This window comes from Acipenser ruthenus, chromosome 7 (assembly GCF_902713425.1).
Source record: "Acipenser ruthenus chromosome 7, fAciRut3.2 maternal haplotype, whole genome shotgun sequence".
Taxonomy (NCBI): Eukaryota; Metazoa; Chordata; class Actinopteri; order Acipenseriformes; family Acipenseridae; genus Acipenser; species Acipenser ruthenus.
This window is the reverse complement of record NC_081195.1, coordinates 30,272,873-30,298,454: the sequence shown is the minus strand read 5'-3', so window position 1 is coordinate 30,298,454 and position 25,582 is coordinate 30,272,873. Positions and strand designations below refer to the sequence as shown.

General features: G+C 43.4%; 1 protein-coding gene and 1 long non-coding RNA gene across 3 annotated transcripts; both read left to right on the top strand.

Moving 5' to 3' along the window:
* The first annotated feature begins 4,049 nt into the window (after positions 1-4,049).
* LOC131737489 (uncharacterized) lies at positions 4,050-6,493 on the top strand. The gene is made up of 3 exons (XR_009329129.1): positions 4,050-4,180; positions 4,779-4,915; positions 5,280-6,493. It is a non-coding gene; the product is annotated as an uncharacterized LOC131737489 (long non-coding RNA).
* A 2,164-nt stretch (positions 6,494-8,657) lies between these two features.
* LOC131737488 (protein TsetseEP-like) lies at positions 8,658-12,679 on the top strand. 2 transcript variants are annotated; one of them, XR_009329128.1, is made up of 4 exons: positions 8,658-9,070; positions 9,455-9,508; positions 9,713-9,850; positions 10,424-11,410. XR_009329128.1 is itself a non-coding variant. In XM_059026768.1 (4 exons), exons 3-4 carry the CDS (start codon positions 9,839-9,841, stop codon positions 12,015-12,017), a joined length of 597 nt encoding a protein of 198 aa, XP_058882751.1. In that variant the 5' UTR covers positions 8,658-9,070; positions 9,455-9,508; positions 9,713-9,838; the 3' UTR covers positions 12,018-12,679. The 2 variants fall into 2 exon arrangements, 1 of the variants encoding a protein (XP_058882751.1); XM_059026768.1 differs by lacking the exon at positions 10,424-11,410 and adding an exon at positions 11,433-12,679.
* Positions 12,680-25,582: the final 12,903 nt, after the last annotated feature.

Here is a 25,582-nt window from a genome sequence, read left to right as displayed (position 1 = left end):
AGGAGCCAGGAGTTTGAGCAGGGTTACAAACTCACACTAGCCCTGCTGCTCCTGCTGCACTCAGTCCTGGGGTTCAGAGCTCCCCTCAATGAAGTCTGTTATTATTAGAAATATTGAAATGATCAGGAGCCAGGAGTTTGAGCAGGGTTACAAACTCACACTAGCCCTGCTGCTGCTGCTGCACCCAGTCCTGGGGTTCAGAGCTCCCCTCAATGAAGTCTGTTATTATTAGTAATACTGAAATGATCAGGAGCCAGGAGTTTGAGCAGGGTTACAAACTCACACTAGCCCTGCTGCTGCTGCTGCACTCAGTGCTGGGGTTCAAAGCTCCCCTCAATGAAGTCTGTTATTATTAGTAATATTGAAATGATCAGGAGCCAGGAGTTTGAGCAAGGTTACAAATTCACACTAGCCCTGCTGCTGCTGCACTCAGTCCTGGGGTTCAGAGCTCCCCTCAATGAAGTCTGTTATTATTATTAATATTGAAATGATCAGGAGCCAGGAGTTTGAGCAGGGTTACAAACTCACACTAGCCCTGCTGCTGCTGCTGCACTCAGTCCTGGGGTTCAGATCTCCCCTCAATGAAGTCTGTTATTATTAGTAATATTGAAATAATCAGGAGCCAGGAGTTTGAGCAGGGTTACAAACTCACACTAGCCCTGCTGCTGCTGCTGCACTCAGTGCTGGGGTTCAAAGCTCCCCTCAATGAAGTCTGTTATTATTAGTAATATTGAAATGATCAGGAGCCAGGAGTTTGAGCAGGGTTACAAACTCACACTAGCCCTGCTGCTGCTGCTGCACCCAGTCCTGGATTTCAGAGCTCCCCTCAATGAAGTCTGTTATTATTAGTAATATTGAAATGATCAGGAGCCAGGAGTTTGAGCAGGGTTACAAACTCACACTAGCCCTGCTGCTGCTGCTGCACTCAGTCCTGGGGTTCAGAGCTCCCCTCAATGAAGTCTGTTATTATTAGTAATATTGAAATGATCAGGAGCCAGGAGTTTGAGCAGGGTTACAAACTCACACTAGCCCTGCTGCTGCTGCTGCACTCAGTCCTGGGGTTCAAAGCTCCCCTCAATGAAGTCTGTTATTATTAGTAATATTGAAATGATCAGGATCCAGGAGTTTGAGCAGGGTTACAAACTCACACTAGCCCTGCTGCTGCTGCACCCAGTCCTGGGGTTCAGAGCTCCCCTCAATGAAGTCTGTTATTATTAGTAATATTGAAATGATCAGGATCCAGGAGTTTGAGCAGGGTTACAAACTCACACTAGCCCTGCTGCTGCTGCTGCACCCAGTCCTGGGGTTCAGAGCTCCCCTCAATGAAGTCTGCTTTTATTAATATTGAAATGAGCACATTCCTAGAGGAACATGAAAAATCCATCTTTCAAATGATGGTACAACGCTGTTTATGGCCACAAGATGTCAGTATTGTATTATAAAAAAAAATCTTGTTGGCATTCTGAGGTATAGCCAGTCTGTTTTAATAAAACGGCTGACAAGAAAGTGAGATTTAAAAAAAAATGTTATTATGGTGCTGCTGTCCTGTACTGCGGTGGGACCAGGGTAAGGGCGGATATGTAAAAAGTCAGATAAATGAATCCTGTTACTATAGTCACCCAATTCTTGTTTTGAGATTAAGCTTTTATTAGGAAGCTCCCTAAAAACCTGGTTTAGAAAGATACAGGGTATAAATGCTTGTGACAGAGTAGTTGTCTGCCGTGTGGGCGCGTGCATTCGTTGCTGAGTGACAGGCAGGAGATCGAGACTGAGGTTGAAGTTGATACGCCCCCCGCAGGTGAAGAGGGTTTATTTACAGATCGACACACTGAACAGCTCACGTGACTCTACCAGCAATGGTAGCGCACGGAGCGCATACAACACAGTGTACGAAAACTCTAGTGGGATCTACAATCTGTGAACTAATCTTCTTTGATCAATAATCAACGAACTCCAGCTATCGGCGGTTTCGACTTGCTCACTCGCTCGTCGGTATCCAGCTGTGTGTTTCACCGACAGCCAGACAGAGCTGAAGAGCTCGATTACTTGAAGAATAATCAAAAAAAAAAAAAGATCTGTTTTTAAAACTGACTAACTGACTAACCTACCGCTATAAGGACATCAGCACCAAAAGGCCAGCTTGAATCCCAGATTTAAAGTCTTCTGTCTGTTTCCTGGTGGTTTGAGTTTATTTAGTTTTGTCACAAGTTGGTGGTTGTGGGTTTCATTCTAATTTGAATATATATATATATATATATATATATATATATATATATATATATATATATATATATATATATATATATAGCATTGATCCCCTACACTATAGAAGAGTCAATGTACAGTCCTCAAACACTATAAACAAAAATGGTTGGGTGAGTAAGCAGTGGTGTTTGCCTGCAACCATAGCATTGTAGATTAGCTTTGGGGAGGAGCTGCATGGTCAGCATTATCTACTCATTAATGAACAGAGAGCTGCCCATGCTGTGTAGTCCAGCCTCCTAACATTCCTCTCTCCTCTCATCTCACTCTCTCTCTCTCTCTCTCTCTCCAGGACCTCATCTGTCACCCGCAGCACATCCTGGAAAACGAAGGGTTAACCAAAGTGGCCCGGATGGTTCAGGCACTGACAGAGACAGCCGCGCAAGGACCCCTCTAGCTCCTAGGACAGGGCTGCCTACCGCTGCCCGACTCAAACTTGCCAAACACAGTCCAGTCAAAGATGTTCTGTGGTACCGAATCGAACATTTCTGCAGTAATATTGATATTTTTGGTCCAGTGCAGGTATCACTTTTTTACTGGCACTTTTAAGCCTTGAGTCGAGGGGCGGGGTTAATTATATCCGTCATTAAGTTGGGTCAGTCTGTCCGTCAGTACGTTGTTTTTTTTTTTTGTTTGTTTGTTTGTTTTTTGTTTTTGTTTTTTTACCACATGGTCTCTAATCCTGAGTATCTTGCTCACCACATTACTGCAGGCTCTCTCTCTCTCTCTCTCTCTCTCTCTCTCTCTCTCTCTCTCTCTCTCTCTCTCTCTCTCTCTCTCTCTCTCTCTCAGAAGCGTTCTCCTCCTGTTTGCTGAATCAGCTCCATCCTTGCATTTGGTAATATATGAAGAACGTTAAAACGAAGAAAAACACAAGTTCCACTGCGGTCCACAAGGTGGTGCTATTTTGCCATTCAGAAGTTTTTCAGAAGTTTTGGGCAGTTTTAATAAAAAATAGCAAATTTCTTACTCGTTGACATCTCATCCTAAAACATATTGTTACAGAAAGCATTTGTTATTCAATTGCCGGAACAGGAAAACGTTTTTATTGCCCATGGTATGCAGTTATTGTTTGCAACAATATATATATATATATATATATATATATATATATATATATATATATATATATATATATATATATATATATATATCTCCTCTCAAAACCCCAGCCCCTCACAGACAATTTCCGCCTGGGAGGCTGTGCCCTTAAATAAATCACAATATCTTCCAAAGTATAGACAGCACAGGCATGGTTCAGGGCTTGAATTCAAGGTAACCCCTTGGGCATCAAGACTAAAACCTCAGGTGTGATAAAAGTCTTACTCAGTACCACACTGGAAGGAGATATCCAGAAAAAATACATAAAAAAACAACAAACGCTTTTCATTTTTTTATGTTCTATAGTCATTTTTTCAACTTGTAGCATATGAAAAGAGCCAGATTTTTTTTCCAGTGCTTCACCAACATGTCTAATACTGGGTAAAAATTTGGAACTGTTTGAACAAAGGGATCAAATTCTACAGGAGTTTTTACAAAGCTAAGCCCAAGGGTCCCCAAACCTCTCCAAAAATAAACATTGTGTAAATCTTTATGTCAATTGATATACTAAGTTCTAAAAGGGATGTTATCTTCTGGCACCTCACAGGCTAGCCATTGCCACAAGCATTTGCCTTTGAAAGGTTTTTTTTTTTTTTTTTTTTTTTTTTTTTCCCTTATCTCATTCAAGAGGTGGGCGTGTTTGTTTGCACATCAATTACTCTGTGATGTATTGGGTTACAAACACAGTAAAGGCAGCAGCAAAACGCAAGCTAGTCGATTGCTTTTGTTTTGAATGCATGGGGGTACTAGACACATTGCGAATGGGATATCTCAGCGGTGAAATGACGGATTCGAAAAATTCCTTCGCTGTTTGACGGTAGGAAAACAACGATTTTGATATCGAGTCAGCTTTTTTCTCTTTTGCTTTTGTAATAATATTAAAAATGAGTTATGAAATATAATATTTACGTGCAGTTCCGTGTTCCGCCGGCGGGGCAAGAGGGGCGTAAAAGGATATATATATATATATATATATACACATATATATATATATATATATATATATATATATATATATATATATATATATATATATATATATATATATATATATACACATATATATATATATATATATATATATATATATATATATATATATATATATATATATATATATATATTCATACGGTTCATCAACTTCAAACTGTTTAATTCTCGACGGTCTGGCAAAAACGTGCCGATGTTACGACGAATTCAGTGCCCCTGTCATGGCAAATTTTGCCCCCCTGCCAAATTTGTCCCCCCCTGAGTCATGTGACATGTCAGCGTTCTGTTGCTATGCGCGTCACTGCTTTTGCTCCACAGATCTTGACACTGACAGTTGGAGTTCGTTGGTGCCGTCATACAATTGTAATCAAATCATTTTTCTTTTTACAGTACAAATTTGTAATACTGTGTTTTTTCCCCCTCAGAAAACTACATTTATAAATCGATATGGATCACTTAAGAGCGGTATATCGCTACCTCAGCACAGGTGAGTATCCTGAAAAAGCCACCAAAGAAGAGAAGAGGGGTATCAGAAAGAAAGCCAGTACATTCGTTTTGAAAGGTAAAAAAAATAAATAAATATCGAAAATTAATATTAATACATTATAAGTTATTGAAGCCGTCCTGTATTTTTGAAGATGTACATAGACATTTAAATAAATGATAAACGTGTGTGTGTAATATATATATATATATATATATATATATATATATATATATATATATATATATATATATATATATGAAAGAAAAGGTTTAAAAGATTAAAACATCTCTCTATATATAACTAATAGCAGAAATGTGAGTACCAGAAAACAGAATTTGTATTAAAGAAGAATATATGTGTATATATATATATATATATATATATATATATATATATATATATATATATATATATATATATCTTTTTTCTTGTTTTGTAGCTGGATCTCTTACTCCTTTCCCGAGCTGTGAGAGAACTCCCCTCCCAGAGGTACATTTCTGTGATGTGGAGGTCTACTGCACATGCAGGAGACCATACAGGATTGGACTGGAGCTGATGGTGGAATGCGGGAGGTGTGGCGAATGGTTCCATGGCCAGTGTGAAGATCTACAGCCAGATGACCTCATAAGTATGGAGGAGTATATGTGCTGCATTTGCAGAGTTACACACATGGGTAAGCATGTAAGTAAAGGTGAAACAGATTTATTATTTTGTTTTTTACTATATGTTTTTTTGAACATTTTATACTAAGCATTCCAGCTTAGTATTATACTAACACTAAAATTTGGTAATGCCTGTCAAACAACTTTACCATAATTTATAACTATTTACATATGTACAGTAGGGCATTGTTAATAAGGCTCATTGTCTTCAGTGTTTATTTTTCATGAACACACAACTACTTATTTTGAAGACTTTTTTTTTCAGGAGACCTTGGTTCTGTATTGAGACGTTTTTATTTGGAGAAATATTGCAGATGCTTTTGCACTTTCATTTTTAATTGGTATGGTAGTCTTAGTTTCTGAGCTACTGAATTATTGCCTGACTTGAGTATTTCCAGGGCAGAGATATCCAAAGTAAACTGGATGTCAGTTCTAACACCCACCTTGTTTTAATGTAGTTATTGTGAACCAGCTGGGGGAGGGGTTGATTCACTGTATTGAAGTGAATTTGTGCCAAATAAGGTGGGTGTAACATGATATAAAAGTACAGTAAATGTAATTCTGAAGTAATAAACAACTTCACATTTTACATGTGCATGTTACAGACAGTACATGTAATGCTTCAATTTCAAATTCGATTTCCATTCCTATTAAATGATATTAGACAATTACGTACTATACAAGTTAACAGTATGAAATGTCATTTTTAGACAGACAGCCTCTTTAAAGTCTTTCTTTTTTTGTGGGTTATGTGAGAAGGCATTTTAAAGTTCTGTTAAACCTGCTCCTAACACCCCACTCCATAGGTCAGGACCTTGACGTGGTGAGTGGGCTTTTTACCAAAGCTGACCTACAGTATAGCTTTTTTTTCACCACTGCTTACGCATTAAGTCCTGGATAGCACTTTACAATGGAAATATGCAATCTGATCATGTACTGATCATGTTTTATTGTGAAGAATACAGAAAATAAAGTTTGTTACATTTTTCAACATGTTGTGCCTTTTTTGTGAATGTCTTTCTGGTTCTGACTACTACAACTGATACACAACTCACTAAAATGACTGAGTTCAGATTTCTGCTCGCCATGCAGTGCTCTGTTAAGGGTTCCCCAGCACTAAGACTGGACAACTCAGATCTAGATTGACTTCTACTCTAGCATTTACACAAATCTGACATCCTCTATGCTTCATTAGTTAAGAGCCTGAATTATAGACACTAAAGTCAGGGACAATATGTAGTGGTTAACAATCACATTGCTTCTAGTTCCAAATTTGTACTTTTGAGTGTTCGAAGTTATGGAAGAAACATTCTTATTTTATAGCATATGATATAATTTGGCTTCATACATATTTAACAAATGCATATACAGTATTACTCATAACAAAGGAACAACAACCAATCTGCAGACCTGCTTTGAGAAATGATAGGCTCCATTCCAGGATGATGCCAATGATCTGACAAACACTGTAGGAAGTGGCAACACATACAATGAGGGTGTATTACTTCATTTTTTTATGACAAGTTATATGGTTAAACTAAGAGAAATTTGTTTGCAGATTTAGTGCAAGACCATGCATGAATAATGCTAAATATTAAACCTTTTGACCTGTTAATTCCTTTAATTTTTAACATTCCCTAAATATTTCTCACAATATACACTGAAGCTACTGTATAACCTATATTAATCATACTGCCTTATTGGAGTAAATAACAATATTTGTTGATCACAAACTTATTGGCACATTTTAAATTAAAGTCTGTAAGTTAAGGTTAGTCTTAATTGAGTTAGTCACTATTAATCAATTAGAAACCGCTACTTATCAATTTAGCAATATTATTTAAAAAAACCCCAAAAAAAACCCATTAGCTGTAAAACATGCACAGAAACTGAAGCAAAATAGTTTGTGCACTTAGCACAGCATGGTCAAAACAAAGGAGTTGGATCTAGATGTGAGAAAACCACTTGTTACAGTGACTACTACAGCAGAAGGGGAATCGATAAAGAGCGTTGTGGATAAAAAAAATCGTAATACAAAAATCCACAATAATCAAGAAGTATTTGAAGACTAATTCAACTGAAACGATGGAAAGAAGTGGACGTTCCAGGAAAATTACGACTATAGCATAAAGAATTGTTCGAGCAGCTCGCAAAAATCCACCATTAACAGCCAAGAATTTAAAGAAACATCTGGTATTGCAGTGTATGAAATAACTATACAAAGTCATCTAAACACAAAAGGCTTATACGCGACCTTAATGGTAACCACATTTGACAACAATTCAAATAAAAAAATAAAAAAATAAAAAGCGTCTTGAATGATCTTTAGTTAAGGGTGTCAATAATTTTGTCTGCAACTGTATGTAATCATGACAACTCCCTGATTGTGATCCATAAGTATAGCAAGACTAAACATCAACATGACTACCCACAAATGTGTAGAAATTATTACCAGACTATACTTCTAACTTATTGTTTGTTATAAACATTTTGTTTATTTGAAAAGTTACAATTTTAATATAACGTTTGCGTTACATTTGTGATCATTTAGCTGTTCTACTTTATTATTATTATTTATTAGCATATATATGTAATTAAACCATATTTAATGTCTTTTATATTTACTGTAAAAGTTCTTATGTAATCGCGTGAAGAGCAATCAAATGCAATACAACCATTTATGATACAAAAAAACATTGTTAAATATTAAAAATAAATCTAATAATAATACGAATAAATGTAAAAAAAACACGCAAACGTAATTTTCAGTAAGTAAAACAAAAGCAATCAAATTAAATACAACCATTTATGATACAAAAAACATTGATAAATATAAAAAAAAATGCCAATAAAAAAAGCAAACGTAACTTTCAGTAAGTAAAATGCCGAGATGTTTTACCCTATCCTCTCTTCGCATCGCGAAACTTAATCGTCACGTGACTCGTACGCTAATATGTCACATGACTCAGGGGGGGACAAATTTGGCAGGGGGGCGAAATTTGCCATGACACCCCCTAGGATTGATGTGTCCTCGGCGGATGTGCGCATGCGCTTGCAACAAACCTTGCGATCTGCCAACGGATCGCGTGTGATTCCTCGCTCACGACGCAAAGCGCGTAACCTGTCATTGCAATCCACTAGACTGTAGAGCAGCGCCTGCTGCAACGTGAACGTGCGGTCTGCTGCAAACGGGAGCGAGTTTATTGCTTCTGGACGGAAAATGTTTGTGCAAGCTTGTGATTTCAGCGATTCTACATCCAGAACAAATTGTTTAAACACAGTCACAACAACAACAACTATATATTGTGTTTGTTCAAATGTGTATAAATGAGCTAGTTACTTACTCTTATTAGGACGGAAGTATTGTATGTACTCTTACTATATTGTGATTATCGAACTGTGTACATGGACATATTTTAGTAAACGTTGCTCTGAAGTTATTGTATATTTTATCTGCTCTTACTGCATTGTGAAATATGTATATTTTGTGAGAGCTGTAAGTCGCCCTGAGTGAGGGCGTCTGCTAAGAAAATGAATAAGAAAAAGAGGAAGAAAACAAAACGCAACGGTAATTAAATGAAGTCTTGTGACAAATTGTACCAGTATGTTTCACAGAGCACAATAAACACATTGAAACACTCTCGTTTATATTTATTTATTATTATTACTACAGAGGTAATCTACTACGTGTAAATTAACCCAGTTATTTTATAATTCAGTTGAATGCAGTACAATCTTCTAAATGTTTATTTACTTATTTATTTGTAAGCAATTCCTGCTGACAGTGTTGTGAGGAGCGTGCAGTAGCAGAAAAGATTCTGGAAACTTGTACATAAATACTTTAGTTTATTTCTCATTGAAGAACACATTTTTCTTTTAAAATATTACTTGGTACTGTTTTTTTGTCTGTTAATATTTAAGTGAGAAGTTTCTTTTTGTTTGTTTTATTCAGGAATTATTTCTTAAATCGTGAAGTCACGCCCGTGACGAGGACAATAGAAACAGGGTTAGTAAAAAAAAAAAAAATAGAAGTACAATGTTTCAATTATGATTCGATTTGTAACGTTTGATTTCCATATGAAATACTGAGAGAAGATGAGTGTATTATGTTAATTTATCAAATGAACAGCAGGGCATTGCAACATATTCGATTGTATAATGATGAGTGTAGCAAATGTATTAAAAACCTATTTTAACTCTTTTGATCTAGTCATCTTAACGAAGATTATGGATCCAACAATGTACAGGGAAATATTACTGTACAAGACAATGGGAAAATACCCCGAGAAGGCCAGGAAGGGGGAAAAATTCATCATCCGGAGGCGTGCAGGACAATATGTGGTTCAAGGTAATTCAAAGCTTGGATGGGTTGCAAATGCTATAAATTCAAATTAAATTAAATTTCACAAAACCCCAAAATGTATAGCTAACTTACCTGGAGAGGTGGTGGTGGCGCTATTTGCCAAATAAATAATAGGCTAATATTATTTTTGTTGCTTTACCGTGTTGATGACCATTCGTTAATGGGTAAGGGCGTCTGCTAAGAAATATAATAATAATAATAATAATAATAATAATAATAATAATAATAATAATAATAATAATAATAATAATGTCTAAGGTATCTTCACTACAACGAAAACATAATTAGCCAACGTAACTTATTTTCAGCAACAGATGCTACTGTAATCGTATTAGCCTAATAATATATTGTTGGATAGCTGTATATTAACTTTGTAGTTCACCAAACGTTTCGTTTAACAAAACTCAGAGATATTCATCCCTAGTAACCAATCTCACTTAGAAAAAAGCAGGCACGGCTAACTACAGGACTACGGGTGAAAATCACTGCCATAGCTGAATATGTGTTTACAACCCAGTCTACATGTTTTTTTCCTTATTATTTTCTATTGTTTATTAGATGGAGAGCTCTATTATATATGTAAGAAGGGTACAGAGCCATCAATGAAGGTGAAGGTGGTCAAAGGCACTGAAGAGGCAGACAGTCTCTTCCTGGAATTTCATGCAAGTGCTATAGGGGCACACTGTGGCCAACACAGAACCAGAGAGGCAATTTCCTCCAGATATTACTGGCCTGGAATGAGTTCCGATATTGATAATTGGGTGGGTGCTTTTTGAGTGCAGTACATGACCTACACCAGTATCCAATACAATAACTAGAGAGATCAATCGGTTTTTGGTTATAAAAATTAATAAATGAAAAGGAAGTTTAAACAACAGCTCAACTGAGTTTTCTTAACATTGAAAAATCTTACACTGTGTTATAAACTTTAAAAACATTTTTATGCAAGTGCCATCCTGTTAGAGGCTATGAGACTGACACCAGCTGTTTGCTATATACCTGGTAACATTTCATTAAATTAACAAAAATATTTTCCAATAATTCACAGTTTGGTAACATAATATGAAAGCGACATGTCGTGGAATTCTAAATAAAAGGAAGAGAGACTGCGAGTTCCAAACACACAGGCCTTTATTTCTTAAGTTTGCAAACTGAAAACACTCTCAACACACAGGGTGCTAGATAATCATCGAGCAGTGTTTCAACATACAGAGTTAGATCAGTTTCTTATATACCTTAAAACTGTCAGCAAGGCAGAGGGTTAGCCAATGATGATTCAGATATTAGCATATAAGGAAAAACAACTTATAACTGTGCATACCTGGCATATAGCTAAGCAAACAGATAACAGGATGGGTGGTTTGGGTGTACGTACAAAGAAACAAGTCTGGCTCATCCTGTTTCTCTTCACAGCCACAGCTGCAGTGTAGGCATCTTGCGGTTCCTTGTAACAAACTTTATCTTAGGCAAAGCATACAAGCTTATGCGAGCAAGGTTATAGGAGTACAAAATGCCAGTACATTATGTCGAGCCAATTCTATTTTTCTGTAACATATTCTATTACAAGCTGCCGTCCCGAGAGCCAGAGGGGGTGGAGCTGCCGTCCCGAGAGCCAGAGGGGGTGGAGCTGCCGTCCCAAGAGCCAGAGGGGGTGGAGCTGCAGTCCCGAGAGCCAGAGGGGGTGGAGCTGCCGTCCCGAGAGCCAGAGGGGGTGGAGCTGCCGTCCCGAGAGCCAGAGGGGGTGGAGCTGCCGTCCCGAGAGCCAGAGGGGGTGGAGCTGCCGCCGCCCGAGCAAGAGGGGGAAGAGGTGAAGAGCCCGCCGGCACCACAGCCCCGACCACCACCCCTGCGGTCCAGTCCGGCACCGCCGCTGTGTGCGGTCCCTCGCCCCTTGCTCCTGGACACCCTTCCGGTTTGCTTGGACCTCCCTTCGCTAGACCTGGAGCCCAGGAGTCTGCAGAACCGGTCACAGTTCTCCACCTGGTTCCATGCTCCGCTCCTCCCAAGCACCAAGACGTCGCTGCGCAGCTCCCAGACGGCGCTTGAGCTCCCCCTGGTCACTACTTTGCTCCCCCTGGGTGATTGGACGTCGCTGCACCGGGCCCCGGCTGCAGACCTCCAGTGCCCCGGTTGTCGCGCCGGTCGCCCCTGACAAACCGGTGGGGTCCCTCGTCACAGGTGCGCGGTCCCTACCTGGCGGGGCCAGAACATGGACCGGCCCACCCTCAAGTCCGCCCATGGAAGAGGGCGAAAAGAGACATTGATGGACTCGAGGGTGGGTGGTTGTGTTTTAGGGGAGGAGGTGGCCGACGAATGGCCGGTGTCTTGAAAAGACAAGGGGGGGGGATATGTGAGACAGCAGGGAGGGGGTTAAAGCCTCCCTGAAGAAAAACATGTGCGGAATGCACATTTGTTTAGTTTATTTGTTTTTGTTTATTGTTTAATTGTTTTGCTTTATCGTTGAATTTAATTTGTTAATTGTTTTATTATTAATTATCCCCTGCACCTGGTAAATATTGTCAAATTAGGACCAGGTGCAGGGTATTTAAGGGAGGCAGTTAGTCTGCTCATGGCTGCTGAATAGAAGGAGGCAGAAGAGGTGCTCTGCTTCCGAGCAGTCAGGAGGAAACGTAAGCGGTGTAAACCTGTGTGATATGGTCTGTTTGTGGTGTTGTGTTTGGTGGGGTGTCAGGGTGTTCCCGAAAGTTTAGTCAGTGCTCAGAAAGAGCTAGGTGTTTATTTTGTTTTGTTTGTATTAAAAATAGCGCGTCAGCGCGGGAAAAAAAATCCATTCCTGTGTCTTGGGTCGTGGTTTTAAAGGGGCAACGAACCCGTGTGGGTGCGATTCGTTTTACTTTACTATATATATATATATATATATATATATATATATATATATATATATTTAATAGAAATCAGACTTTGCTTTTGATTTTTTATTCAACATAATATTGTAAATAAGAAAACAAATGAAAACGGCATGGACAAAAATGATGGGACCGCTAACCTAATATTTTGTTGCACAACCTTTAGAGGAAATCACTGCAATCAAACGTTTTCTGTAGCTCTCAATGAGACTTCTGCACCTGTTAACAGGTAGTTTGGCCCACTCTTCCTGAGCAAACTGCTTCAGCTGTCTCGGGTTTGATGGGTGCCTTCTCCAGACTGCAAGTTTCAGCTCTTTCCATAGATGTTCGATAGGATTCAGATCAGAAGTCATAGAAGGCCACTTCAGAATAGTCCAATGTTTAGTTCTTATCCATTCTTGGGTGCTTTTAGCTGTGTGTTTTGTGTCATTATCCTGTTGGAGGACCCATGACCTGCGACTGAGACAGAGCTTTCTGACACTGGGCAGTACGTTTCGCTCCAGAATGCCTTGATAGTCTTGAGATTTCATTGTGCCCTGCACAGATTCAAGGCACCCTGTGCCAGGCGCAGCAAAGCAGCCCCAAAACATAACTCCTGCATGTTTCACTGTAGGTATGGTGTTCTTTTCTTTGAAAGCTTCATTTTTTCGTCTGTGAACATAGAGCTGATGTGACTTGCCAAAAAGCTCCAGTTTTGACTCATCTGTCCAAAGATGTCAATATGCATTTTAGCAAATTCCAGTCTGGCTTTTTTATGTTTTTCTGTCAAAAGTGGAGTCCTCCTGGGTCTTCTTCCATGGAGCCCACTTTCGCTCAAAAAGCGACGGATGGTGTGATCAGAAACTGACGTACCTTCACCTTGGAGTTCAGCTTGTATCTCTTTGGCAGTTATCCTTGGTTCTTTTTCTACCATTCACACTATCCTTCTGTTTAATCTGGGGTCGATTTTCCTCTTGCGGCCGCACCCAGGGAGGTTGGCTACAGTTCCATGGACCTTAAACTTCTTAATAATATGTTGTCACAGGAACATCAAGCTGCTTGGAGATGGTCTTGTAGCCTTTACCTTTACCATGCTTGTCTATTATTTTCTTTCTGATCTCCTCAGACAACTCTCTCCTTTGCTTTCTCTGGTCCATGTTCAGTGTGGTGCACACAATGATACCAAACAGCACAGTGACTACTTTTCTCCATTTAAATAGGCTGAATGACTGATTACAAGATTGGAGACGTGTGTGATACTAATTAAAGAAACTAATTCGTTTGAAATATCACTATAATCCAATTATTTATTATCTTTTCTAAGGGGTACCAACAAATGTGTCCAGGCCATTTTAGAATATATTTGTAGAATAAGCAATAATTCATCTCTTTTCACAGCTTCTTTGCTTTATTCTATGACATACCAAAGGCATGCAAGTATACATGATAAAATAGCTTTTAATTTCATCACTTTTCAGGAGGAATGAAGCATTATTTCAATGAGCTGTAAGGGTACCAACAAATTTGAGCATGTCTTTATATATATACACTGAGTGTACAAAACATTAGGAACACCTGCTCTTTCCATGAAATAGACTGACAAGGTGAATCCTGGTGAAAACTATGAATCCTTATAGATGTAACCTGTTAAATCCACTTCAATCAGATGAATGTAGATGTAGATGAAGGGGAGACAGGTTAAAGAAGGATTTCTAAACCTTCACACCATTGAGACATGGATTGTGTATGTGTGTGTGACAGAAATACAATGAGTTCTGGTGATAAATCTTCCTCCCGACCTGTGAGGGCGCTAAAGAACGGGAGGAGAAGTATCTGGAAGGGCTGGCCTGACAGTTCGTTTCCGGGACCGGGAAGTGGGTCAGCCTGGAAGGAAGCGAGACTCTGTTGTAAGACCGTATTGATTTGACAGGTAAACGAGGGGCAGCTGCAAGTAATAAGGCAGCTGCAACCGTTTACCTAGATATCATGCAGGATTACATATAGGGGCCAGGGTAACGCTGTTCTTTTCCTTCGTTTGGGTTAAACGTTTGGAGAGAGAAGGATCGAGAGAGGAGCTCTCATTGTTAATAGAGAATAAGAGAAAGAATTATGTGTTGTGTTGTGTTGTGTGTGTCTGTGTAATTGTCTGTGTTTTTCACCACCAGACAGTTAAAGCACTACTCCGGAGCTGTCGCCAAGGGTCAGCACTATCCAGAGCACCACTGCACCCCGCACTATCTGTGTTTGCACTAAAGCACCATCACGACTGCACTCACCCAGGACTGGTGTCCGTCTGTTTGTTTTTGTTCAGGACTGTGCCTTGTTTATTGTTATCCCCGTGCGTTACACATTGTTGTGTATCGCCGGGGATTTAGTTATTTTTCGGTCACCAGACCTGGAAAAGGAATAAAGCACTTTTTCACTGGAATACCGTTGTCTGCCTGTCACTCCTGCACCGCATCACCGCTACACCTGTTACCCTTACCAGGCACTGGGATTATGGACCGCAACGCACTGGCGGAGCTGCTGCAGGCGCTGGAGAGCAGACGCGACGCAGAGGAGAGAAAGAGGGAGGAGCGCTACATGGCGCTCATTGAACGGGTAGGGCTGGCCGTTACCGCAGTGACGACCCCTACCACAACACCGCTGATGTCGCCCCCGAAGGCACGGGCAATGATGATGTCGGCGGAGGATGACCCGGAGGCATATTTGGTGGCGTTCGAGCGGCTGGCTACCGCGGTGGCTTGGCCGCGGGAGTTCTGGGCCAGCCAGTTGGGACCCTGCCTGATTGGGGAGGCTCAGGCAGCCTACCAAGCGATGAGTGACCATCACGCCACCGAGTACGACCTGGTCAAGCAGGCTATCCTCCGCCGCCTAAACATCACTACAGAGATTCACCGGGCGCGGTTTAGGGAGTACCAGAGAGCCCCGGGGACACGCCCCAGGGTGGTTGCAGAGCGGTTGTGCGACCACATGGTGCATTGGCTGACCCCCGGGAAGAAGACCGCCCAGCAGATGGGGGAAGCCATTGTGGTAGAGCAGTTCTGCCATGTGGTCGGCACCGAGACCCAGGCGTGGATACGGCACCACAACCCTGACACTCTGGAGGTGGCGGTCAAGTTGGCGGAAGATTTCGAAGACTCCCTGACTTCTGCCCGGGTCGGGATCCTGTCGGCCCCTGCCCTTCGGAGCAGCCGACCTCTCCCTCCCTCTCCTCCAACACCACCACCACCACCACCCCCCTCGTTCCCGGGACCCAGACCTCCTAGAGCACCGACCCCATTGGGCCCCCTTGCCTCCCCCCCATGGAGACCAAGGTTGGCCCCCAGCTGGGGTAGAGGTGCTGCCCCTGCCCCGTTGCCATACCAGCAGCGGGACAGATTTCTAACCTATGCCCCCTCTGTCCCTCCTATCTGTTTTAGGTGCCACCAGCCGGGACATCTGGCCAGATCATGCCCCGCTGCCATGGAGTGTGACGTGGCCGCGTGCAATTGGGCACCTGAAACTGGCAAGCGTGGGGAAAATGGTCGGGAGGGGCCTTGTTTGATTAATGTTTTGTTAGGGAATGTGAAAACCCACGCATTAGTGGACACAGGGTGTGAGCAGACCTTGATTAGGACAGCTCTCCTGGGCGGTGTGTCGTGGCGGCCACAAGGTCAGTTGGCCATCTCCTGTATCCATGGAGACACGGCGGCATACCCCACATTAAAAGTATATTTATCGGTAGGACCGATAAAACGTCACCTTGTAGTCGGGGTGGCGGAAAGGTTGCCACACCCAGTTATTCTGGGTCGAGACTGGCCAAAATTCAAAGAATTGATGCAAATAATGGCAGTCTCAGCCACACACGTAAACGTGGCAGAAAAAAAAGGAACGGATTGGTGATGTGTTTCCTTTTCACACTGAAATGTTTTCCCCTCTTTTCCGTCCTAGAAAAACAAATAAGGAGAGACGGACTGCGAAATGGAGGGAGCGTTTTTGAGACAAGGCTGGGGTCTGGTGGGAGAGTGCTGCAATGGTAACAAACGCCAGTCGAAGGGAGTGGGAACGCAGTGTGACCGAGAGAGCGAGGTTACTGGACCGACTAGAGCAGAGGTTATTCCAGCCCCTCTCAATGTACCGGACCCGTGGTACTCAAGCGCGGACCTAGTGTGGGGCCAACATAACGACCCGTCACTGGTGCACGCTTGGGGGCAGGTCCGGTCCATTGAAGGTAAGGATGTTGACGGCGCTGGGGCGCTAGTATATCCACATTTCAGTATCAAGGGGCAATTACTGTATAGGGTAAATCTAGCCACGGGCACAGGACAGCCTGTAACACAATTGTTGGTTCCCCCGTCTTGTCGGACCGAGGTCATGAGGCTGGCGCATGATATCCCTTTTGCGGGGCACCTCGGAGCCGAGAAGACGAGGGAACGGATATTGGCTCGATTCTATTGGGTAGGTCTTCATACTGATGTGTCGAGATATGTAGCCACATGCCCAGACTGCCAGCGAGTAGCGCCAGGTCGAGTGCGCCCCGCACCTTTGGTCCCACTGCCGATTATTTCCACTCCTTTCGAGCGCATTGCAATCGACATAGTGGGCCCTTTGCTACCTTCTGACTCCGGGTATATGCATATATTAGTGGTGGTGGATTATGCAACGCGATACCCGGAGGCAGTTCCATTGAGGTCCACTAGTGCCGCTGCAATAGCCACCGAGTTAGCGCAGATTATGGCTAGAGTAGGGATCCCCAAGGAGATTTTGACCGATCACGGGACCAATTTTTTGTCCAATACGTTACAGCAGGTGTACAAAATATTGAAAATACGTCCCATCAGGACGTCCGTTTATCATCCACAATCGGACGGTCTGGTTGTTTTAATCAGACCTTAAAGTCGATGCTGAGGCGATTTGTAACACAAGAGCAGAAACATTGGGCATCGCTTCTTCCCTACCTCCTTTTTGCGGTGAGAGAAGTGCCGCAGAGTTCATGGGGTTCTCCCCCTTTGAGCTCCTGTACGGCCGGCAGCCTCGCGGCATTCTCGACCTGCTGAGAGAGGGGTGGGAGGAGCACAAAGGCTCGTCTAAAAATGTAGTGAAGTATGTGCTCCTACTAAGAGATCGCCTGGATTTGGTCGGTCGTTTGGCCCGAGACAACCTCAGATCGGCTCAGCACCGACAGCAGCAGCATTACAACAAAAATGCACGGATTCGAACCTTTCGACCAGGGGACAAGGTAATGCTGCTACTTCCCTCATTAGAATCAAAACTGTGTGCTAAATGGCAGGGGCCTGTCACTCCTGCACCGCATCACCGCTACACCTGTTACCCTTACCAGGCACTTTGCCACAGTGTGCTATTCAGAGGGTAAATGGGCAAGACAAAAGATTTACAGTAAGTGCCTTTGAACGGGGTATGGTAGTAGGTGCCAAGCGTGCCGGTTTGAGTGTGTCAAGAACTGCAACGCTGCTGGCTTTTTCTCTCTCAACAGTTTCCCGTGTGTATCAAGGATGGTCCACCACCCAAAAGACATCCAGCCAACGGCAGGCCAGTGGTCGAAAACGGCTCTTGATGAAAGAGGCCAAAGGAGACTGACACGAATTGTGCAGAGCAATAGACGGGCTACAGTTAGTCAACTGACAATCCAGTACAACATTGGTGCCGAAAGACCCATAAAAGAATGCACAACTCGTCCTACCTTGACACGAATGGGGTATGGCAGCCGACGACCTAACAGTTCCACTTCTTTCAGCAAAACACAAGAAACTGCGGTTGCAGTGGGCTAAGGAAAGAAAACACTGGACACTGGAGGATTGGAAAAACATTGCCTGGTCTTATTAATCCCAGTTCCTGCTGTTTCACGCTGATGGGAGGACTAGGGTATGGAGAAAACCACATGAGTACATGCATCCATCATGCCACGTGTCAACATTGCAGGCTGGTGGTGGTGGTGTGATGGTGTGGGGTGTGTTTTCATGGCACACATTGGGCCCCTTGATAAAAGTGGAGCAACGTTTGAATGCCACAGGATATCTGAACATCATTGCCAATCAGGTGCATCCCATCTGCTAATGGATTTTTTCAGCAGGATAATGCCCCATGCCACAAGGCTAGGATTATCCAGGAATGGTTCCACGAACATGACAGTGAATTCAGCTTACTGCAGTGGCCTGCCCAGTCACCAGATCTCAATCCACACACACACATACACACAGATATGGAAATGCCTCAGGACGGAGATACAGGATGAACAAGAGTTCCAGAACTGGGTGACCCGGGTGCGGGGCAAGGAGAGGTTTGTGCTGGTGGGGGAATGCGGGGAGGACAGCGAAGAAAGCAGGGGAGGGGAGCAAAAGAAGAAAGAGAAGGAGGAGATCAACCAGGAGAACAAAAGCAGAAACATTCCTCGCGGTGATCCGGGACCTTTTTGGCATTGCACTCGCGGAGCACGCTCCCAAGTGTCGCCTATCCCGGGAATTTGAAGATCCAGTCCGTGGAATTCCAGGCACTGGGAGAAAAGGGATTGCAGGACGCGGGCTTGGAGTATAATGAGGAATTGAAGGGACGGCTTACAGAGCCTTGCGAAGCCGCAGGTTGAAGCTTTAAAAACAAAGCAGTCTTGCCAAAGCGGGGTGTCCCTGGAGGCAGACTGTACAGAGGCACAGAGGACATGCATCTTAAGAACATAAGAAAGTTTCCAAACGAGAGGAGCCCATTCGGCCCATCTTGCTCGTTTGGTTGTTAGTAGCTTATTGATCCCAGAATCTCATCATGCAGCTTCTTGAAGGATCCCAGGGTGTCAGCTTCAACAACATTACTGGGGAGTTGGTTCCAGACCCTCACAATTCTCTGTGTAAAAAAGTGCTTCCTATTTTCTGTTCTGAATGCCCCTTTATCTAATCTCCACTTGTGACCCCTGGTCCTTGTTTCTTTTTTCAGGTCGAAAAAGTCCCCTGGGTCGACATTGTCAATACCTTTCAGTATTTGGAATGCTTCTATTAGATCAGATCTTACAGCATGAGCAGCCAGCATGCCTCAGGTCTACAACCCTGAGGGCAAGCACTCTCGAACCCTCTCCTGCACTGCAACCTGCCTCCCTCTCCCTGGGTTTCGACTTCTGAGATCTCAGCTCCTGAGTACAAGGAGCTGCCTAAACCCAAGCCCCCCCTGCCTCGAACAAAGCCTCAGCCCCAGTGCTAGAACCCGAACAGCCTCTCAGACTAGCTGCCTCGGAACCCAAGCGGCCTCAAGCCTCAGAAACCGGTGGTGCCTTCTTTGCAGGAATCGGTTTTGGAACCCTGTAGAACAGGCAATGGTTGGTGGGAGGGACCGGGCGGATACCCAAGATGCCCAAGAAGGAAGCAGGGGAATCCCTTCAGTCCCCCGGTCAAGGGCCCACAGTTTCCCCGTGGTCCTCTTCATTTTCAGGCAGACGTTTTTTTGCAGGGGCCCGGAAAACGCAAGCAGACGGAGGAGAAGGAGATCTTGAAGGACCCACAGCTCTCTTCTGCCCCTCTATCTACACTGCAACTAAATAAATAAAAAAATGAAAAAAACTTTAATAATACGGAAATATACACTAGAATTTTGCTTCATAGTCGAATAATGTTAATAACTGCTGAATAATGTTACATTAACATATTGCAATTTACTTAATATTGGCTTAATACAACTGTATTTGTAGATTAATTTTAGTGAATATTTCCATATTATTAATTTAAGGATTTTACACTAACAACTATTTAAGTATCATTATTAAGTTGGTGTTTCAATTTAGTGAGGTAGTGTGTGTGTGTGATTAGTACCAGGTATTGTGGTTATTTGAATAGAGGTTGATTTGCAATTTGTGATTAGTACCAGGGAGTGTGGTTAATTAACTTGAATAGAGGTTGTTTTGCAATTGGATTGGTCTCCACACAGCCTCCTGTAGTGGTGTGATCCTATTGAAGTGTGTGAAAGTATTGTCTCTAGAGCAGTACGCAGCTGTGCCAGTTCCCTTGCAAAGTGAGGTGGAACCTGTGAATCTACTAGTGGTCAGTCTACAGGTAACCAGGGTCTGAGGCAGATAGGTAAGTTCCTACTTCAAGTAATTTTAAATTAACTACATTCAGTAACATTGTAAGGTGGTGTTTGAATTAGGTTAGGTAGTGTGTGATTAGTACCAAGTGAGAGTGGTTAAATTGAATAGAAGTTGATTTGCTATTTGATTGGTTTCCACACAGTTTAGCTGTTCTTTTCCCACCCAGCTGTTATATTAATCAGGCAGGCTATTTCCACGCCAGCACGAAGCACCAGCTAACCGAAGGGCCTCAACAAGAGAGCCGGGAGTCTAGCTGTGGGAGTCTAGCTGTGGGAGTCCAGCGAGGGGAGGCCTGCGCCGAGACACTGTTGGAATAGATCCGAACCTAACGGCGCTCTGGAAGATGCCATCTACTAGTCAGGTCTGTACCCTCCACCCCACCACTCCCTTTGTGCCTATTTGGCTTGCCTGTCCTGCTATGACTGTCTCTCACATTCCTGTTCTGTCCTCTCACCCTCGTCCTCTGCCCTCTCTCTGCCTCTGCTCCCCCAACCCCTCTAACCTCATCCCTCTGCTCCCGCACACTCTCTGGTGCACTCTGGAAATGTCACTCTTCTGCTAACAAAGCTGATTTCATCTCTGCCTTTGCCTCCCACCTCTCTCGATTTCCTTGCTCTCACTGAAACCTGGCTGTCCCCTGAAAGCACTGTAACTCCTGCCACCCTGTCCTCTCCCTACGTCCTGTCCCATACCCCGCATCTCACTAGATGGGGAAGTGGGACTGGCCTTCTTCTCTCTCCCTCCTTACTCTTTTCTGTCCCCTCCGACCTCTCCGCATTCTTTGTTAATACCTTTGAATTTCATGCCGTCCAACTAACCTCTCGCTGTCAACTCCTGCTAATTGTACTGCACCGCCCCCCTGGACCTCTCGCTCACTTTCTCGATGAACTCGACTATCTACTCTCCTCCCTCCCCTCTCTGTCACTGATGGGGAGACCAGCACTGCGGGGAACAGGAGTTCCTGCTCTGGGCCCACGCGCTCCTCCAGAAACCTGCTCAGAAACTGGGAGAGTGCTGGACAGAGGGATGCCCGGAGATCACTCAGCACCTTCTCCAGGAAACACTCTGATCTAATATTCAGTGCAGGGGTTAAAACCCTGCTGGCTTTCCAACTAAAAAGGTTAAAATCAATTAAATGCCCCAGTTTAGTAAAACCGGCTTTAAAAAACAAAGTGGATAAAAAAAAAACAGAGCTAAAAACCTTGCATTTAAAAATGGGGTTAAAAAACAGGGGCTCTTCAAAAACCCAATGTGTGCTCTGTGATTCTTCTGACCTTGTGATCTTTAAAAGTCTCCAAGCATTTAACAGATTCTTATAAAAATCCTCCAACCCTGCATCACTAAAACAATCAAGAGATATTAAAAACAAATGTCTGTCAAAATCCAGCCTCCCTGTCTTTTGCAATAAACAAAATGCCAGGTCTCTCCAGCTCAGCTGTGGGGTGTACAACAGTCTCTGAGCAGCCTGCAGCCTAAACGCTGCCATCCTGCTAGGGATATCAATGAGCCCCTGTCCTCCCTCCTCAAGGGGGAGATACTAAACAGCGGGGTGCAGCCAGTGATGCCCGTTCCAAAAAAACTGCACCAGGCATTTCTGTATCTCATTTAAAAAACCAGGGGAGGATCCAGGCACACCAGCTAATGCCAAAGCGTGGAGGCGACAAGATTATTAATGATGAGGACCCTGCTCCTGAAGGAGAGCCGAGAGAGGAGCCACTGCCAGCTCTGCAGCCTACCCTTCACCCTGTCCAGCAGCCCCTCCCAGTTCTGCTGCATGAACTGTTCATTCCCAAAATAAATACCTAAAAGTTTGACCCCAGTTTTATTCCAGCTTAAAACTGAAGGCTGTAATGGAGGGGGGGGGGAGGGTGTATCCTCCCAGCTGCCAATCCAGCTAGTTTCTCCCTCAGCTGATGTAACAGGGGCTCTATAGAGAGGGCATAGAGCACCCCTGAGAGGGAGCAGCCCTGCCGTATCCCTCTCTGCACAGGGGACAGTCAGACCGTTATTAATTTTCACAGCACTAAAAAAATTGTGACAAAGGAGTCTTATAAAAGAAGTAAAAACAGTGCCAAAACCAAAAGCTTTTAAAACATGAAACAGATACTCATGGTCAACTCTATCAAAAGCTTTTTCCTGATCAAGCGAAATTAAACCAAAATCAACATAAAATTTGGACACATTAAAAACATCTCTTAATAAAAACAAATTATCAAAAATCGATCTCTCGGGCACACAATGTGACTGGTCTGTGTGCACCACTGATCCTATGTTGGTCTTTAGGCGATTAGCAAGAGCCTTGGAAAGCAGCTTGTAATCGGAGCACAGCAAGGAGACAGGGCGTCAGTTCTTGATGTTACAGAGGTCTCCTTTCTTGGGTAGCAGTGTTATCACTGCCCTGCGGCAGCTCAGCGGCAGCTCCCCATCCCGAACACATTCCTACAGGACCTGGTACGGGTCCTCACCAAACAGAGCTCCAGAACTTCTGATAGAATTCAGCAGGCAGTCCATCCAGTCCGGGAGCCTTCCCTTTGGAGAGCTGCGCCACGGCCGCAGTGAGCTCTGGGAATGCCAGTGGAGTGTCCAGTCTGCTGCTCTCCTCCTTGTCCAGGCTGGAGAGACCCTGGAGAAGCCACTCCATCTCTCCCGGGTCGCAGCCCTCAGCCTTGTAGAGATCAGAATAAAAGCTCACTGCAGCATGCCTGAGCTCCGCAGGGCTGGAGACCTCTCTCCCCCCGGGCAGCCTCAGACAGCACATTGTCTTCCTCTCTGCTGTCTTCCTCTCTAGGCCGAAGAAGAAGGCTGTGGGGGCGTCCATATCTTTGAGTTCAGTAAAGCGGGCTCTGAGCAGAAAGCCCTTCACCTTCTTCTCTAACAGGCTGCCCAGGAGCTGCCTCCTCTGCTGCAGGCCCCGATATGCCCCCTCATCGCTCTCGCTGGCCAGCTGGCTCGCAAACTCAACAATCTCTCTCTCCAGCTCACTGACCACTGCATCCACTGACCTGGTGACATTTTGTGTGTATTGTTGACAGAAAAGTTTTATTTGAATTTTCCCTATATCCCACCACTGTCTTAAACTACTATAATTTGTTTTTTCATTTTGCCAATTTTTCCAAAACAATTCAAAGTAATCAGTGAAGTTTTTGTCCTGTAGCAGATTGTTGTTAAAGTGCCAATATGAATTTGAATGTGATTTGATTGGTAGTAAAACAGTGACGGAAACAAAGTGATGACCAGAAAAGCTACTGTATGCTACTACTAGTGAATTTGTTAATATGCTGTTGTGGAGTATAGAACCTATCCAGGCGTGCCCCTGACAGCTGATTTTGATTACATTTGATCCAGGTATATTGTCTACTTGTGGGTTGAAAAATCCTCCAAATGTCCACCAGGTCAAAAGTTTTTAATAGAGTGGCCAGCTCCCTGACAGATTGGGGATGGGGTTCCCCGTGGTTTCAATCTTTATTGATATCCATAGTACAATTAAAATCTCTCCCCACCACGAGGAAAGTATCCATACTGCAACCCCTGAGTACCTGACTGAGCTTTTTAAAAAATAAAATCTTCTCCTCCCCAACATTTGGCGCACGTGTTTTATCTGTACTTTTAAAAGTTGACCTTGAATAATCTCCTCAATAGATAAAATATCTGCCCCAAATCCTGGAGAAAATAAAACAGCAACCCCAGCACTAAAATTAGAACTGTGGCTTCAAATACAGTCTCCCCTCCACTCAGACTGCCAGTGAGACTGATTACTGCTGTCCGAGTGTGTCTCCTGCAATAAAATCACGTTTGAACGCTTGCTGTTTAAAAAATCAATTAATTGTGTTTTTTTTTATTAAAATCCCTTTACCCGTTCACGTTAAAAGAGCCTAAAATAATTTTCTCCATTGATAAAAATAGATTATTCAAAAATAACAAACACGTTAAAATAAAAATGTTCTTAATAAAATTAGCCATAAAAAATGTTTAGATGCGGCTAACGTTTTCCGAACTAAGCTGACATATATTTTAAGCCTGAACCTCTTTTTCTGTTCAAACTCATTTATAGACGATTTCCCTAATATTAAGTCTGCAGAACACAAAAACAGTTTCTGGTCTGGGAAGATGGATTTAATGTCTACTCGCCTCTTACCTTTTGTTATTATTATTATTATTTATTTCTTAGCAGACGCCCTTATCCAGGGCGACTTACAATTGTAACAAGATATCACATTATACATTATTTCACATTATACAGAAATCACATTATTTTTACATACAATTACCCATTTATACAGTTGGGTTTTTACTGGGGCAATCTAGGTAAAGTACCTTGCTCAAGGGTACAGCAGCAGTGTCCCCCACTGGGGATTGAACCGACAACCCTCCGGTCAGGAGTCCAGAGCCCTAACCACTACTCCACACTGCTGCCCAAGAAAGTCTTTCAAGAAAGTCTCTGATATCTTTCAGTGAATACAGTTTCCCCCTTTGGCTGGCTGTGATGTCAGAGAGCTGCGAGGTGTCAGAGAGCCCGTCCTCCCATCCATCCTCGTCCGATCCCGTCGATCCGTCCTCCTCCTCGCCCGCAGAATCACCATCAGCCGCCGGCATCTCCACTACCGACCCAGCAGGCTGAGGAGTCTCATCACTGGGGGGAACGCCAACAGGGCCTGCCTGAGCCCCGAGGCTATCCCCCCCAACACCGCTCCCTTCCAGCACCGGGTCCTCAGACACGAGATCCGCGGGATGAGAGACGCGTTTCTCTTGTCCTTCAGACCCGGCACTCGGCTCCACCACAGCGGAGGGTTGAGACCCTACGCCGCT